Source organism: Pollachius pollachius (assembly GCF_949987615.1).
Source record: "Pollachius pollachius genome assembly, chromosome: 14".
In the NCBI taxonomy this organism is placed as follows: domain Eukaryota; kingdom Metazoa; phylum Chordata; class Actinopteri; order Gadiformes; family Gadidae; genus Pollachius; species Pollachius pollachius.
In genome coordinates, this window is record NC_136947.1 from 9,537,355 (window position 1) to 9,556,966 (window position 19,612).

General features: G+C 45.2%; 1 protein-coding gene across 1 annotated transcript in view; it reads right to left on the reverse strand.

Moving 5' to 3' along the window:
- efr3a (EFR3 homolog A) overlaps window positions 1-14,935 on the reverse strand; it is a 70,289-nt gene extending 55,354 nt beyond the window's left edge. The window contains exon 1 of the mRNA XM_079750818.1: window positions 14,508-14,935. Within this exon, the coding sequence (XP_079606944.1) occupies window positions 14,508-14,517 (10 nt within the window). The 5' untranslated portion in view covers window positions 14,518-14,935. The remainder of the gene's footprint in view (window positions 1-14,507) is intronic.
- Between the last annotated feature and the right edge of the window lie 4,677 nt (window positions 14,936-19,612).

The following is a 19,612-nucleotide window of genomic DNA, read 5'->3' on the forward strand; positions in this document are numbered from 1 at the left end:
ACACTGGTGTGAATTTGCGCCACGGTATGGATTTAGACGTTACCGTGAGACCGGTGTGACCGGTAGACAGTGTTGTGTGTAACGCGTGACAAAGTAAGTAACACGTTAATAAAGTAACGCAACTACTTTTTCATGTAAAAAGTAAAGTTACGCGCAACTACTGAAAATAAGGTAACGAAAAGTAGTACCTTTTTCAATTCGGTGTGACGTTACTTTTCCCAGGGACAGATTTGACAGTGATGCTGCCTTCTCAGGCAGTATACTATTGAGAAAGCACGCAGGCGTGCTTGCACAATAGTCCCTTCACAAGCTCTCATTCCACACCGTACGAGACAGACACTGGTAGCGTGAAGCTGTCTCTGCATCTTATCCACAGACATCGCTTCTGCAGGCATTTTCCAAAGCTAGTCCTTACGACCAAAAAGGCCAGCGGTGGAACGAGATAACAACCGTCAGTGTTTACCAGTGGAAGGACATGGTTCCCTTTCAAAATGTCGATAGAAAGGGCTTTAAAGAGTTGGTCAAAACACTCGATCCCAGGTAAGCGTTACCTGCCCACATACACTTTATTTTTATTAGAAGATAAAATTAACATACCGTGATATAATACCAATACCGTCTATGCCTCAAATCATACAGTGATTACAATTTAGTCCATACTGTACAGCCCAAGGCCTGTCCATCCATTCGTCCTTCTGTACATCCATTTTAACAATGCATCCACACACTCATCATCCATGGATGATGATAGATCCCTCCATCATCGTCACTCCCACCTTGAAAAGCATGACTGAGATAGAGGTCATTACTGCTATGAATAACTCACCACACAGGCACACACGCTATACACACACACACGCCCTACACACACACATAAACACACACACACACTAAACCTAACACATACACACTTGTTGTTCAGTGATGCTTGAAATGGGAAAGGCAGAGTGAGATGCACGTATGACGTATGACTATCATCATGTACTGTGTATTAATGTGCGTACACGTGCATGTGCGTGTGTGCGTGCTATAGGGACTGAGGCGAGATCTTCTCAGATACAGGCAGGCTGAGCGAGGGGGGGACGGTGCACGACAGTAAACCTTTGCAATGCTTTCCAATAAATACATCAAGACACAGAACGGGTACTGGATGTTCTGGCAATTGTCTCCAAGTGCATAGGGAACAGAATGTTTCAATGTTTCAATTCAAACTGAAATTGGACTGTGGTGAAAATAGATCCATCTTCAGAACAACATGTTCCTCTCCACCACGTCTGACTCACATGCCTCCACTCCTAAATAACAGGCGTGACAGACTGGGTGAGTAGCTTCTGCTGACATATATATTCCCAGCATCCATCTATAGGGGAGGGGGGGGGGTTCTTTGAGGGGCAGAAAGCTTTTAACTTGAAATGCATCATTTAATAACAGGCATAGATAACTCAAGGGCTGGGGCTGCTCTGTGTAAAAATGTCACGTTAAAAGTCCAACAATTAGCGGGATTTCCAGGAACAGTGGCCGAGGTTACGCTGCAGACTAGCCAAGCAGCAGTCCCAGAGGATGCGAGCAGGGTGAGGCTACCATCGCTGCCAGGCGGTGGTGCTTTAAGAGTGATGGAGCTAGAAGAGGCTGTTTAATATATTACCCTAGGTGGTCTCCACCGGCCACAAATCACCTGGTATCCCACCCAGACGCCTTTGATGTTTGAGGTTTTGCCGCTGTCAGGGAAATCGGGAGTTAGCATTAGTAAGCGCTAGCGATGATACCGCTTGACTTCAGAATGGGCATCATAGAGGATCCAAAACATAATATTAGCACTCTGTAATACCACTGTGAACCGTGTAGAAATTAAGACTTGGCTTATTCTTTTAGTGTGCTTGAGAAACTAGTTCACATTGACGATTCAATTCTAACTCAATACGCTCCTACTGAGCTTCTAACAACTGGGTCTTACTGGAGCTTTTTTTTTTTTACAGATACCATTACGTCTGCCCGTTCATCCTACCCACCGCTGGGAGGGTTGGTTCTCCCTTGGATTAAGGGAGTTCCCTCCCATGGATTAAGGGTGTTTCCTTGGACACCCTTAATCTCTCCTGGGAGGCCCTCTGAGACGGTGATTATGGCGATATTTGAAGAAACTAACCTTAGAATTTCAAAACATAACATTAAACAGATTCCAGCTACAATCCAGAGGATTTCATGCCAGGTATCACATAACTACTAATTATAACAGGACTTTATTCTCTTTTTTTTTTACATTAAAACTAGGTCTGAAGGATTTGGGGAAATAATCTAATTGCGATTATTTTGACAAATATTGCGATTGCGATTTAATGTGAGATTTTTATAATTTATTAAGTTCCTTATGTTGTGCATTATTCACAAAAAAATAAATAAATCATTCTTTAGTATGACCATCACAACATTGGAAGCACTCAACATAAAAAAAAAACATAAAAACGTCCTTATTTAACTATTGAATTGTAAAATAAAAATAAAAATATCGTACTGATTTCCAGTCAGTAACGGTAACAAATCCATTTTTTAAAATTTTTTTAATAGCAGCCTTTGCGATATGCATATCGCGTTCTATTGCATCGCGATTTCGATTTGATGAATCGCTCAGCCGTAATTAAAACAGCAGATTTTGTGATCTCCGTGGCCCAGTTTTTCAAAAGTAATCCAGTGGGATTTCAGATCACGGTTCGGATCAAATCTTGGAAATGGGTTTTTCAAAAGCAAAAGAGGGATTCCAAACTGAGATCAGATCACTTAACCCTATCTTACATTTGATCTGGATCAAACCTGCCCTTTGGGTTTTTCAAAACTTTTACCTCGGATTGGGATCTATTTGATCCAAAAAAAAAATAATTATCCTGATCCCATCGGAAGGGTGGTTGGTTATCCTGAAATTTTGTGTTTGGATCACAGTGATCCAATCCAAATCCAATGTAGAAATCATGGGATTTCCAAATCCGGATCAATTTGATCCAGATTAATTTTTTTTTTTTAATGTGCCCTGTATTCTAAACAGAGGATCAGGAGATCAATCAAGCGACATCAAACGACATCTAGAAAACCTCTTTGATGTGCAGTTCACAGCCACACCACAAATCAACATGAAGTCCACCATTTCCAGTGTGTCCTCCATTTAGACTTCAGACACACTAATAATAAGCCTATCGTTCATCTCCAACACCCTCATGACTCCCGGCGACTCAACAAAAAGGGGAGAAGGTATGGGTCAATCATAAAGGAGGTTTGATTTGTACGGGTATGGCAATGAAATAAGCAGGGAGAGTGGGTTGTTGGAGAGAAGGAATGCCATGTAGCCTAGGACCAGCAGTTGGGATTCTAACCCGTGTCCTACTGCCTACGTGGTCAGCGATCTAGCGGTTGGCCAAGTTGGCCTGCGAACCCTGTGTATGGCAGCTGGGCTTCCTGGCCCTCTCCTGATACATCGCAGCCTTTCCTTACCCTTTTTACACACTTCATCACTGGGAGCTAGCCTGGCGTGGCCAGACGAACTGCAAACTGCAATTAGTCTGGAACCTCTGTGTTCTTTTTCGATTCCTAAAGGACGTCACCAACAGGCGCAGACCAAAATGCCTCTGGCCTTATTGGATAGGCCCTCAACCAATCACAGCAACGAAACGGTTGTACATCAGCAGCAGCCATCTTTGTTCTTGTTGAAAAAACCTCTATAGCACTCCTCTGCGCCATCACCTAGTTAGTAGTTATCCCGCCTCGTACTAGATGAACGGTTGTGATTGGTCGGTCTATCTCGTAGGCAGACCTTATCTGCAGAGCAAATTAAAGATGAGCTTGTGAGATTAGTCTGGTTCCCAGGCTTACTGGGATCACTCTTCTCCATGTCAAAAATAACTGCTGTTTATTAAATATTAAAATTGGAAACACATATTTCTTGATTAGGGATGTAACCGGTGTAACGGTAAACCCCGATAATATGTGGTCAATAACAATTACCGTTTTTATTTCAAATAAAATTATTATCTCGGTGGATAACCGAACTGTGTAGCCTACAACATAATGTTTTTAAGTTTCTTGAAGTTGGAATCATGGTGGAAGGAGGAGACGACAGCGCTCAAGTCATCCATCAGCCTTCTAATAGGGAGGTGCATTTCTGGCAAAAATACTACTCAATATTCGCTGAGAAGTATTCTAATAATATTCGAAAAATCAATCAAGAACCACGCACGCACACACGCACACACCTCGGATACACGCAAACACAATGACACAGGGAGAGGCTTTTATGATTTGTATGAAATCAATCTGTTTATTTCACCAACTGCGCCATAAACATTCATCATCAAAATTATTTCAACGTGGGCTTAGGCAGATAGGCCTACATGCGCCGAAAACAGATCGGTATTTATTAATTTTTTTTACTGAACACAGCCTGCATGACGGTGAACTAGACGCGTCAAAAAAAATAACACGGTGTGTCTTTTTACAATTTATTTGTTACCAGCAGGGTGCGATTTGTGAAAAAACCAGAGGGGGGGATAATTTTGAGAAACATTTTAAAATGTTTCAAAATGAAGACGGACCCTGTGTATTTTGGTTGTTAATTATTACGATGTAATGGTGAAAATACTTTGGGTGGGGGGGATAATTTTTATCCCCACCGAGGATAAAAATAATTCAGCAGAGGGTAGGACGTGTAAACCAGAGGGGGGGATAATCCCCACCATCCCCACTGGCAAATCGCACCCTGGTTACCAGCATTCGTAGTGTTGATCAGCAGAGAAATAGACAGCAAAAGACGTTGACGTCGCTTAGCAACCGAGGACGCTGGGGTTCATAAATTACCGGACTACTTGCGGAGTGATACGATAGACAGTGGTCATTATATGCTTAGCAACGGTGAGTTATCAAAAAATTATTCACCACCGGAAGTTGTGAAGGCCCATGCAAGTGAACGGAGCGTTCAACAGCGAGAAGAGCAGTGTAATAAATAACGATAGTCACATTCATTATTCAATATTCTATGTGACACCGACTATTCAACGATCGTTGACCATCCCTACCTTCTAAGAGGACTAAGTCTGAAGTATGGGCATATTTTGGGTATTTAAATATACGATAATACCGAAAACCGTGATAATTTTGGTCACAATAACCGTGAGGTTAAATTTTCATAACGTTACATCCCTATTCTTGATGCATGTCGACACTTTTGTGTCGAGGCTAAGTCCCCGTCGTGGTTTTGCTCATACACCACATCACCACATCCTGTTTGCTGCATGCTCTACCGCATCTTCACACACCCAGTTCAAATCACAGCAGAGCTGTTCCGATACAAATTTCAGATACCGATTCTGATTCCTGAACTTCAGTATCGGCCGATACAGAGTATATACCAATACAGCATTTAGCATTGTAACTACTAATGGCACTTAGTAGTTACACTTATTGAAGGGTTCTCTTACGATGACAGAAATGTATAGTCGGTAAAGGGGCTAGTCAAGTGAAGGTATCGGATCCGTGCCTAGACTTGCTTACTCGCCGATACTGCATTTTAGGCAGTATCTGAGCAATATCCGATAATAGTATCGTATCGGTACAACTCTAGTTCACAGTAGAGAGAAGAACAGACGGAGATGTAAGGCACAACCGCCATCTTCTTGGCAAAGTGGACGGTTAAAAAGAAGCCTCCTCTTGTGCGTGTCTCTCCGTCGGAGAACAGAAGGCCTCCTCCACTAGGACGCCAGCAGACCGTCAGCCCGGCCAAGAGGACAGGCAGGGGGTGTACAGGGAGCAGGGGGAGGGGGGGGGCAGCTCCGCCATATGGTTGTGTTTATGGGATGTCAGCTGGGTTAAGACATGCTGAAACATCCATCTGCTGTCCATGGAGCAGACAGCAGCCCCGCTGGCTTGATGCCCATCTCCAGAAGACAACACTGTTGCTTCCTCCAGAACCTCCCCCTGATAAGGGCTGTCCAGTGGCCTGTGACAAGCACATCTCATTTGAATACTGCATTCCAAAAAGGGACAGAGATTTGAATATATTTGATTAATTATGTTGAATATACATAAAATAAATAAATTGCTTGAAATGCTTCATTGATGTAGCCCGACACCGACAGAGCAATTCGCAAATGCGTTAACCTCTCGGTTAATCTTCAATTTCCAAGGTTTGTTATCAACATGCGCGGAAAAACGTGACGCTGGACACCATTGGATATACCTTCAACCTATCAGAGCAGTGGAACGTGTGACATCAACGACAGCCAACTTGGTTGATAACAAAGAACCCGCAAGAAAATTCAGCCAAATGAATGCAGAAAGACCAGAAATAATGTGAGTTATTTAAACATGATTCAAGTTCTTGTTTGTGTCGCTGCGCTATGAATAAGAGGCAAACGGTTCCGTTTGCTTTGGGCTTCACATGAATAAGGATCCAGAATGAGTCACCTGGAGGGGGGGGGGGGGGTTGCTCAAAATGTAAAAGTTGCGTTGACTTTTGGAATAACAATGCAATAAACTAACAATGTCTACCGTGGTCATTATCAAAGACCTTAGAATCTCACGTTTCTGCCTTCAAGTCCCCAGAGAGAGTCAAAACAAGTCCAAGTCACATCTCACAGCAGGGGGTCCCACTCAAGCCTGACAGTAGGGGGAGAAAGTCAAGTCGCGGGTCCAGATTTTCCTGATTGATTCTTCCACTCTCAAGTCTTAAGTACATTTTTGGTTAATTTAGCAATTTCCACGTTAATTTATCTTTTTTATTGAAATAATATTCTAATATGGAATGTAAATTTGACCGTACTCATCGTGACACCCCACCACCCCCCTCTGCCCTGGGAGGGTGCTCCGATTCATCTATGGGACGAGACACACCTCACGGCCATCTTGGTTCAATCCCAAGAAGTCTAAATATATGTTCCAACACTATTTCAAGAGGGATCATATTTAAACTTCAAACGTCGGTTTAATCTTGTGACTGCGACGTAACAGAACCAGAGCTAACAGTGAGCACACAACAAGACCAGCAGCCATCTACCCTGACCCCGCTGCCAGCCGCTGAATTAGAGTAATAGAGCAGTGACATCATCCAGACGCATTCATTAATTCTCCAGCTTAACGAACGGAGCGGGAACAAGGCGCTGGAGGTGAGATGAGCTCCTCTCCCATTGGTCCCGTTGGTCGAATAAACGTCAGGGATCAGAGGAGTCGAGCAAGGATTTGATGGGTGACGTAAAGGGGTCAGGGGGGTAGGACTCCCAGGCCAAAGGGCACTGGGTCCCCCGATGTCCGCGGTCCAACTCAATAGTAAATAGTGAAGGACTCTATTGATTTGTCATCAATAGAGTCTTCGACCAATCGTTAAGCACCTTGAAGGACTGGCCCCTAGGGTCACATCAGGTCAGCGGTCGTTCAAAGTTAACCTGACAGCCAGCCTCAAACTAACAACGTCTGCACGAGTCCTGACATGCTCTGCCCAAGGGCCTTTGAGCCAGCAGACACAACAGACCTCTCCCTGTTCTGCATCTCTCTAGTCTGCATCAAAATATGCACAGACAATTATACAACACCCAGCCAACACGGCATAACCCATGTCTGCTATCATTGTTGCAACGTTTCTGTCTTATTCATATCTATGGTTGCATTTCTGCCACATGTGTGTGTCTTGTCTTTGTGTGCGTGTTTGTGTATCTTGTCTGTATGTATCTTGTCTGTGTGTGCGTCTCCTCAATTTGTGTGCCTGTATCCTGTCTATGCGTGTGTCTCGTCTGTGAGTTTGTATCTTGTCTATCTGTGTGTGTCTGTGTGTGTATCCTCCAGCATGCTGCAGTTAAAGGGGGTGCGGAACTCATTGAGCATGAATGACAATAGACGACCTCTGATGCTGCGGAACACAGCTGTCAATCACTCATCTGTTCCTGCACAGCTGTGTGTGCGTGCGTGCGTGAATACGTGCGTGTGTATGTGTGTGTATTATGGGAACAAAGCAACAAAAAGCTAAAACCTGTCATAACGTTACGTCATTGTAGAGGGAAACGTCAGTCAGGTGAAACTCGATGCGGATTGGCTTTGGAGGATTAGTAGGGGCAGGGCTTAACTAAGGTAATAAATCTGAGCTAGGGCACGCGAGCATTCCATCACTACTGCCACCACCAGACCCCCGGCGTGTCATTGGTCAGAAGGCAGGTCCGTCAGATGGAAACAGCCGTATGATTGGAGGACGGAGACGAGGGGGCTGGCTCCTTCACACAGAGGGCAGATCGATAGTCCTGCTGCAGTCCTTCACAACCTGGAGTACATTATAGTCTCTCGCCCGCTCCCCCTCTCGCTCTCACTCTCTGTCTCCCTCGCTCTCCACAAGCACACACACACACACACACACACACACACACAGGTGAGTACAGACACACACACACACATACACACAAGTGGAAAAAGATGCACTCTACCAGACTCGTAGCTTTCTGGGTCCATCTTGTTGGAGAGGTGATGTACAGGACCCACTGTCTTCTGCTGTCTATCGCCCACTGCAACTCAATCTGTCTGTCTCTCTCTCTCTCTCTCTCCGTTTCATCCTCTCTAGAACACCAACTGCACATCGGTATCCCTTTCTCTCGTTGCTGCCCCCCCTCTCTCCCTCCCTCTCTCCCCCCCTCTCCCTCTCTCTGAGAGGGAGAGGGGGGGAGAGAGAGACAAAGTGACCGCAGCATCCTAAAGGGCAACCAGCTACAGCTAACGCTAAAGCCATTGCTGAATTTGCACCAGCAGGTACACGTGCTAGCATGGAGCATGTAAACAAACTAGTTTGAAAGCCCGTACATGGACTAGCTTAAAGGCGCCCTTGCATGTACGCAGGGTAGCATATCAACTGCCTCCCAGTGACCCACAGACACACACACACACAAGCATGTACGCACACTAGCTCAAATGCACGCCAGCTCATAGGCACCTTAGGCTGTATGCGCACTTGCTCGTACGCTAGCTCATAAAGAAATAATAGCAGAGTGCTTTGTGTGTATTGGTTTGGGAACAGTGCGTCATGGAAGGGCAGTGATCTGCAGGTGTTTTAATCATCCTGATTACAGAGTAATCACAGGCAGCTGAAATAATGAAGACGGGTTTTACAGTCGGTTTAGTATCCTGTGTGTGTGTGTGTGTGTGTGTGTGTGTGTGTGTGTGTGTGTGTGTGTGTGTGTGTGTGTGTGTGTGTGTGTGTGTGTGTGTGTGTGTGTGTGTGTGTGTGTGTGTGTTGCTGCTTCATCCTCCTGGTGGCCAGACAGACACTATTGTTAGAAAATGATGCGGTTTCAAGGTCGTCGCACCAAATCTCTCTCCCTCTCACACACACACACACACACACACACACATATATATATACACCTACAACAGGGCAATATGCTGATGGTGACTGTGTTGATTACACAATGTTCACACACACACACACACACACACACACACACACACACACACACACACACACACACACGATGATGAAGCAATGAAAACACACATTATTTATATATTGTAATAACCATAAAGATCAACAGAACCCTGCAAATGGACTGGACTGACCTACACTACACCGGATTATACTGGACTACACTACACTATTAAGAACTACACTAGCCCGGATTATACTGGACCATATCACACTATTACAGACCGGACAGGATTATACTGGACTACATCACACTATTACGGACCAGAAAATAATGGACAGGACCGGATTGTTCTGGACTAGGCCACAATGTACTGGATCGGGCTATGCTACACCAGATCATACTAGTCCGGGTTGTACTGGACTGGGCTGCTAGACAGGATGCTGACCCCACCCTCTGTGTGTTTATATGTATGTGTATGTGTGTATCACAAGGAATCATAGCACTGCCTCTTCCTGTTAAACTAGTTTCTACATCCTAATGAGCAATGAGGAGAGGCTGTAGTTTGATTCACAGCGTGAGTCAAGGGTGTATTCTCAAACACCACTCCTAAGCACTGATAGGCAACACTGGACTCAGAGATATGATGGAAGACCACGCCCACTCAGACAGAAGCTTCACCTGATTGGCTAGCATGCTTCCTAGCACAGCTGGGGGACGTGGAACATTGTAAACACACCGATAGTCATGGGGACTTAAGCTAGTTTCCCTTTCTCCTGGACACTTCAAAAGATAATGTTAAGGGGTATATAATCTCATGGTGAAAAATTTATATTAGTATAAGCTCCACGTGAACCTCTTAAAATGGTGCAATTTGATTGGTTTGCTATCTCGGTATATTGGGCAATATCCTATTATTGAGAACTCAAACTCGGGATATTGCGTGACGGTCGTATCGTCACGCTAATAAAAACAAATAAAACGCAAATAAAACTAATAAATCCCAGCAAAAAGTGTTATCTTGTTTATTTTTGGAGTGTTCACGTGTAGCATATACTACAACAATTATTCACTTCGCCTTCGGCGAATAATTGCTAACTATACAACTGGGTTTCAAAAGAAGTCTATGACTTTATTTCATGACGACATAACCCCATTGAAAGGTAAACAACAGTATTGACTCATGGCCCAGCCCTACTGCCTAGTGAGGGCGCCCTGTTGAGAGCAGACCATCTGTTCAGTGCACTACTAGTCTATCCCGTTTGCTCTCTCTATCCACATCCACCCATCCCTGCGTGGACATGCTGTCAGGCCTCATGTAAGGACCTGAATGCACCCTGCTACCGGCGTTGGCCCAAGGTCGTTGAGCGAGGTCACCCAGGAGGCGGTGTGTGCTTGCTGTAGAGCGATCACCTCATCACGCGTAGCGCGTGTATCACCGAGGTGAACCACACCACAGTGGGCGGAGGAGATGGGGATGGAAGGGGGAGTTAAGACTGACCCCACGTCACCATGGTTACAGCAGAACCCACCCCAGCTGGGCTCGTCCGTTTGGGAACGTTTCAAAAAGCACCACCATGCTGACTGGTGCCACAACACATTTTCACAACCACACACACACACACACACACTTATATTTTACCAATCCACACACATACAGAACAGTACACAACCAATTATTGCAGGAAAACAAACAGCCACTGAACATACAAAACCCAGTGTGGACGCACATACCAGCAGGCAAGACACATGGATTGTGTACACACACACACACAAACACACACACACACACACACATCCCAAAATCCACATTTGCTATCCCTCTTTCTTCCTTTGAAGTTATATTTAGGTGAATCCTGCTTTGCTAAACATCCATCCCATGATATGCATGCAAATCAGATAGGCAAACAGAGTGACAGACAGACAATTACAACAATGCCAGTACTGAAGTGATGCGTGCCTTCTTGATTCAAAAGTGCGACGGTTGTTGATGCTGATGAACTTAGAAGCAGATCTCTAATACAGTCTGTTTTAGTGGCTTTCCTCAGGCTGCTATGAAAATATGTCAAAGCCTGGTACTTCTGCTTATTGACTTTATTCATTTGTACTGCCCTAGGGAACATAATTTAGGTTTGGTCGTTTCACATATGTGCCAGTGTTTCCTCATATGTCAACCAGTTCAGTGATATCTGTCCGTTTCCATAGAGTTGAATTGAAGACTACAGAAATATCTCAAAGAAGTCAAACAACTTCTGTTTTCATGTCTAAATAAGGTCAGACTAGAGCTGGCTACGGTTTAAAGATCTGAAAGACTTCCTTAGCAACATCCAAATCCTTTATGATTTAATGTTTTTGAGCATTATAAATCATTATTTTTAGTGTCAATCATTTTTTCATCTAGAATACTTTAAGTACCGGCAGACCATAATAACTTTCCCTGTACCCTTCAGCACTTTGGTTCATACAGAGAGAAACACGGTGCATTGTTACAAAGACAGAATGAGGCAACAAAGCAGTCTAGAGACTAACAAAGGACCAGCACTATACCACAGCATGTAAAATACTTATTATTATTATTATGTCTGTGTTTGGCTTGTCAATCCTGCCTTTGTTTGATCAGGGTCTCCCGTCAATAACAAACTAATGATGAGTTAATGACAAGTTAATGACGGGCTGATGAACATCCATTGCTACAGCCCTGAACGTCCTTGAGAAACAGCTAGCTAACCACATGTTAGCCAGGAGGCTAATAACTACACAGTACGTGCTCAAGTTATCACATCAGCACAGAGCTACAGCCTCTCTATACAAATACAGGCCAAAATCTGCCATGAAAGTCATTCAAATCAAGGTAAACACAAAACACACACACATGCAAAGTAAAGTATAGTGAGTGGAGTGTAACACGTAGGACTTTGCTCTGGTAACATGATCACCATCATCTGGGTCCAGAGTCCACATTGTACTTTCGGAATGTTGTCTTTGGACCTGCCAAAGTTGAGAAATCTCCCAGCCGAGCCGTTGTTTTGATATGCAACTGATATATTTGGAATATCGCTGCCAAATGCTGTTCCTTTCAGCCCCGGTCAGCGTCTCCTCCTCTAGCGGAGTGGCACCACCCATCAGATTGTTATCATAAAGGAAGCAGGCTAAGTGGTGAGAACGGAGAGAGATGGATGTGTGGTCGCGTCCCCAGACAGCTGTTGTGTGGTCCCAGGGCACTGGTCTGAGTCTCCACCCGCTGTCCAGCTGACAGATCTTAATAGCATTCTGTTTCTCGCACGTTGGCTGAAAGCGTTTCAACAAGCATTATTGGCATTTAGGACGTTCTAAAGACTGAACATTTTCACACATTTCAGCTAAAGAAAATGCTCTTATTATAATGGATCAGATCGCTTTTGACATCTCAATGGCTAAAAAATATATTAAAAAACCTAAAAGTGTTAACAACCACAATAAGACAATAACAACTAAAATATACCGCGGAGTCCTTGATTCATCAATCAACCACATCATTAAGGAGCAGGTAGGAGTTACACAGTACAGAGACAGTTCATTAAGGAGCAGGTAGGGGTTAGACAGTACAGAGACAGGTCATTAAGGAGCAGATAGGGGTTAGACAGTACAGAGACAGGTCATTAAGGAGCAGATAGGGGTTAGACAGTACAGAGACTGGTCATTAAGGACCAGGTAGGGGTAACGGGCATATTGCTCTAGGATTCTAAAAAGTACACTGTGGTGGATATTGGGGATGGAACCAGGGACATTTTGCCTGTCCAGCACCCAACTGTAATATCCTGCCTCTCATTCAAGGTCTCCAGGGTCTCTCTTATTCCATCATCACTTGAATGTGGTGCTTCACACTTTGAAAGTAATGAAGGTCCACACACACACTGACACACAAACCCCTGGCTAACTGGAGCAGCCAGACACACAAACGGTGTAGCTATTATTAATAGCACAATTCACTTTTTTTAATATGACCCACAGACACAGACTTGTGTTCAAGACAAAGGATAAGAGTCACTGCATTTAATAATTAACACATATTAAAGTGTGTAGAATTCCCATTCATTAATGGAACACACACACACACACAAACACACACTTATTATTAGCACAATTAACTTTTGAGTGAAGTGACCCATAGACACAGACTTGGGTTCAAGACAAAGGAGGCCATTAAAGTCACTTCAATTAATAATTACACATAAGGCGTCATTAACGGAACACACACAAAATAGTGGGGCGCCATACTTATAATCCAATAAGTGTCATAGTGTCCCAAAAGATTAGGCATAAAGAGACAGATTAAGTCCTAAAATTAAGACGAGCAGAGGCATGTACCACACAAAAGATCACCAGAACTTCACCAGGGAACTCCCGTGTGGCCCATCTACTGTCTGCCATCACAAGGCCCCTGGGCTGGGGCCTCATACCCAGAGCCAGCACTAACAAAGAGCCAGTACTAAGGAGGTGGAGGTGAACATTTTGGACGGCAGCTGTGCAGGTCCTTATCACTGACTAGAGTACACTGAGGGTGAAGTACACCAAGGGTGAGGTACACTCGGGGTGAGGTACACTGAGGGTGAGGTACGCCTGGGGTGAGGTACGCTCTGGGGGTGAAGTACACTCCGGGGGTGAGGTACAACCCGGGGGGTGAGGTACACCGAGGGTGAGGTACCGCCTCCCACATGGGCCCTGCACGCTCCCGTGGGTGGTGTCCACCATGTCGGCTCCTTAACGTAACACAACACGGTGGGTGTGTTAACGTTATTCAGCGTCATTGTGTTCTTCCTAAACCCGACCGAGCCTCGTACAGCACACCGCTAGCCTCGGTGTAGCAGTGTAGCAGCTGGGTTCAGCTCCCTAGCTCACCCGCCGAGCGACAAACGACGTCCCCCGTCGGACCACAGCGCCCGAAAAACGTTCACGAATTACGTTTCGTGGGGGTAGGCCTACTTTAGAGCGTTGTAGCGCGAGGGGTAACAGTCAACACACACACACACACACACACACAATAACTGCCACGAACGTTGGCGTTTACGTCATTCTGCAGACACGTAATCACACACATACGTTAACATACACACACACACACACACACACGCACACACGCACGCACGCATCGCTTACCGGCTGGCATTCTGTGGCTGTTAATGTACCGCCGTTCCACTGTCTTGAACACCGGTGGGTCTCCTGTTAGTCGATCGATAACATGTACCCTCCTGTCCGGTAACGTCCCCGGGTCTCACGTCGTCGGGCATCGGACCCGGGTCCCTCCGCGGATCACCGTGACTGACAGCTGACAGCCGAGGAGGATGAGGTGTTGTTAATTGTTGACACACTACACTTGACTGGACTCCACGTTACCGGGATCGATACCAGCCGGGAGTGTTGTGTTCGACACCCCCGATCTGAACGTGACCGACAGCGGATCGATTCCCCGGCGACGTCGGGTTCGGGTATGGTACCCTGGACGTACACGGGGTGTTAGGGGAGGTAATTAGTACGAATACCTGTGAAGCGCGAGGGGAGATTAACCCGCGAGTCTCAACGCTTCCTGCTCGCGACGCGGTGCGTTCAAGAACAACGCGGAAATCCAAACTCGGCCCTGTCTTTGTAGGGTGTTAACCAACATACGCCTCATTACAAAACATGTTGACATGTTAAGTTCCGTCGCAGGGATCTCCGAGACGTGTTTTTGAAAATAATTGTGTTATTCCATAGTAGGCAAATTACCTAAATGTGTTTGTTACTAAAGTTAAATTGCCTTTTCTTTTCTTTTGTATACGTACATTTCCTACTGTCAAAACTCTGTAAAAACATGTTAAGAATAATTGCCAAGAGTAGATGCATTTTTTTTTGTCATCCCAGTTATAGATAAATCATAATGTGCTACTTTTTAAGTTATAAAAGTTTTTAGAAAAAAAGTTTTTTAAAAATTGTCTTTCCATATAGTGATAATCTTTATATGACTGTTGCTCTACAGATTTGGCACAACACTGACATCTTAAGGTTATATTCCCTTTCTATATGAAGGGAGAAGGAGCAAAGCAGCAAAAAACAAAAAAGAAGGCATTTCCATTTCTACTCCCACATTTCCTTAACAACAAGCCAGACTAAATGACCAGTTCAGTTAGTCTGTTGAACTTTCTACATAAAGCCTTAGTTTGATCAAATAATCCAAAATGAGTGGTTGTAGTGTAGGGTAGGTGAGGCATTACACGGAGTGAAATGACCAACAGAGAGAGTTGTGTGGGCTCGCTAATCCTCTCTGGACTTTTGCTGCTCAGGCGGCTCGCGAGCAGAGCTGATTAAAGGATTTAGAGAGAGCTACCGGAATCCCAGGCATCTGCTAAGTCCAAGCGCAACACCCGACCCAACAACAAAGATCATATCTCAGCAATTAATCTTCAGAGGAAATCCCCCCCATCATAGCAGGGGGCGGGCTGGGGGGAGGGAAGGAGCGGTCATGATATTGTCAAAGCAAAGCCTTAGTTTAGACCGTGAACGGCCTTTACCGTCAAACACTATTAATTCAAAATAGCTCTACAGTAGCCAGGGTTTAGATATTCTGCAGGCCTGCTTTCCAGCTGTAGGCATCTGTATGGCAATCACTGTTTGATTGCTCTTAATTTATAGGGCCTTAACATTGGTACCATGATCTATCCTCTTGTATACCACATTTGTGTCAAAGGTTTTTCATCAAATTTACCAAAATATGTATATACTGCTGGCTTTTATGGTGGTTGAATGTCAATTCCGCTTCAATCTCCCATTTTTTTGTGTGTGTGTTTGTATATATGTGTGTGTTTGTATTATTGTGTGTTTTCTCTTTGTGATTGAATATGTGTGTGTGTGTGTGTGTGTGTGTGTGTGTGTTTGTTTTATTGTGTGTGTTTGTATTATTGTGTGTGTTTGTATTTCTGTGTGTGTGTGTTTCTATTATTGTATCTTTGTTTGTATATATTTGTGTGTGTGTGCTTGTTTGTATGTATGCGTGTGTGTGTGTATTATGTTGTGTCACTGAGCACGATTAATGTCAGAGATAATAGCTGCTGGCTCCAAATTGATTGCTTATCGAGCAATAAACGTCGCTTTAACTGTTGTTTATTCCTGTTGATCCGTCGGTCCGTCTGAGTGGATTACCCTTGGATCGCGTGCCTCGGGTGTCACGTCACCAACCAACAGAGGATGCATGGTCACGAGGTCATTGCCACGTCAGACGTCGGTCGTCGTGGTGATACATGTGACATATACACTGTGTACCGTGTAGATGTGTGTGTGTACCTTTGCTGTGACAACCAGGTCAGACGTAAGTTGTCATGGCGATACATGTGATAGATAAACTGTGTACTTTGTATGTGTTTGGAGTGGTTGTCTGTGTGTGTGGGTGGCGGCTGGTTGCTCAAACAGACTCACCTGGCCCGAGTCAGACGGGTTAAACTCTGGGCCTGGGGGAAGCTGCACACCCATAGTGCAGTGGACAATCAGGGAACAGGCAGTATCATCCATCACCGCACCCTGAGGAAGAGCTCTGACACGGGGCTGGTCCCCCCTGCTGCTCTTTCTGTCACGTTTCCCAACCTGCAGGTAAACGGGTTATACATCACCTCCGTGTGTCCCGTGTGTGGGCGGAGCCCCACAGAGCTGTTCAGGGGTCGAGAAGGCGGGGCTTACTGCCACAACGGGAGCCTGATGACATCACAGAAGAACGCAGGCCTGAAAAGTTAAGTTTCCTTTTATACATGAATGGGAAATGATGATGATTGGTAGAGATGTTCGATGATAAGCATTTACATTTTTACAATTAGCAGAGGCTTTTATACAAAGCAACTTACAATGGTTCACAACAGGGGCGTAGGAATGAGTTTAACATTGGGGGGGACACATATCGGAAACCTGACAGATCCGGTATAATTTTTAGGTGGGACAAATGCTCCTGTCTCCGATATTGGAGGGGACACGTCCCCTCCGTCCCCCCCGGTTCCTACGCCCTTGGTTCACAAACACATTCACACACTGAAGGTGGAGTCAACCATGCAAGGTGACAGCCAGCTCGTTAGCAGACGTAAGCAGTGTCTTCATGAGCAGACACTGGATTTTGGAAGCCTGTGTCATTATTATTATCATTACTATTATTACTAACGGACTGGTGACCCGACCCCTGAGCTCTGACCTGAGCCAGCACCACTAATGAATGAACTAAGCCCCCCTGCTATACACATGCATGACGCTACGAGCTAGAGAACATCAGACTACAGCAATACTACACACAACTTTGGACATTGTATCTGCCTAGCTGCGTTCTGCCCCCCCACAAGCTGCCTGGACAACCCTAAGACACGTCTTCCACATTGTCATTGCTTGAATCTAAAGTGCGTATTAACACGGTTAAAAAAAAGATCATCATAATTCAGTTAATCAATAGGATGTCGGGTCAGAATCACCCGACCTGATCAGGTCATGTTCTAAGGTTTTGGAACAAATTGTTTGTCCCCTGATGTCCACTCGGTTGAACCCAAAGCAGTTGAATGACCTTCCGGAATGTTCCAGTAGAACGATGTGTTCTGGTGGGTCTGCTTGTTGGGGTTATCATGGAGTCAGTTTCTTGGTGTTGGAGAAGTTTGATCTACAGAGATTTATAGTTGTTTTTTTTGTGTGTGATGTTTGGTAGGGCTATTTCTACTCCACTTCTCCTGGAAGAACCTACTAGTTCGCTCCCTGTGTGTGTGTGTGTGTGTGTGTGTGTGTGTGTGTGTGTGTGTGTGTGTGTGTGTGTGTGTGTGTGTGTGTGTGTGTGTGTGTGTGTGTGTGTGGACCGACCGCATTGTCGAACTGAGTCCAGGCTCCGGTCAACCTATAGGGGGCAGAGTTGAGCTGCTGTCCGCTGAGCCCCAAAGAAACACACACGCACGCACGCACGCACACACTTTAATGGAGAGACACACACACACTTGAGTTCAAGATAAAGGAGGCCTTTAGAGTCACTGCATTTAATAATTAATGCATATTAAAGTATTTCGATTACCCAGTCCCCCCCCCCCCCCCCCCCAACAACAGAGAGGATGATCAATGGTGCAAACCAAAAAGTAGTTATTTTCCCAGCCTGTGTCGTCTGTTGCACTATTCTGAGCCTCTGCAAATAACCGAAGCAGTGAGTTCATCTGCCAATTAAAATAATCATCTGCATATTAATATTGATGCAGTTTGGAAGTTAGAGAATCACTGCTGGCAGGTCAATTGTCGACTTTCTATTTCACTTCTCTATCGTGTTGTGCTGGGGGTATTTATCACATATTCACTCCTTTATTTGTATTTTGATAAGTTATTGACGTTTTTTGTTTTGCGTTAGCCTACATGCAAGCAGGAGAGCATAACGTCAGATGATCACAAAGCGACATCAGCGGCCTCGAAGACCTCCACCTCAAGAGAAGGTTTCGGCAGATCATCATCAACGTATATAACGCGCCCTGTTGCCGCTCGGCCTTCCAGCATCGCTGACATTCAGCGCGGGGCGGTAGAGCGGTGGTGGAGCGGAGGAGCGACAGAGCGGCAACCCGTCGATAGCATGCATTATTCCGCTCCTCGGCCGCTCCCGCCAGCATCAGAAATCGATGGTCGCGTTTTTCTCTCCTTGTCGGACCAGACGTTTTGCGCCAGGCAGGGTCTTTGTAGGCCGTCACGGGGGTCCGGGGGGGGGGGGGGGGGGGGGGATAGGAGGAGGAGAAGAGGGGGGAGCCTTTCTCCGGTATCTCCTCTCACGGAGAGAGTTGACATTTCGTCTCCAACCCGCTGACATTTGGGCTCCTTCTTTCCCGGTGCCGTCGATTCAGTGCACACACACACACACACACACACACACACACACACACACACACACACACACACACACACACACACACACACACACACACACACACACACACACACTTTATATAAGCCTATTCAACCACACACACACTCAAAAATACTACATTTATAATATATATTCACACACACACACACACACACACACACACACACACACACTTTATATAAGCCTATTCAACCACACACACACTCAAAAATACTACATTTATAATATATATTCACACACACACACACACACACACACACAAACTTATGGAATTGGATTTGACTTTATCTGAGCTGAGGAAGATAGTGGCCTGGCCAGTACACTCCATCTCCATTGATCTAATCTCCTAATTTAGTCATCCCCCTCCCCTTCCCCCTCC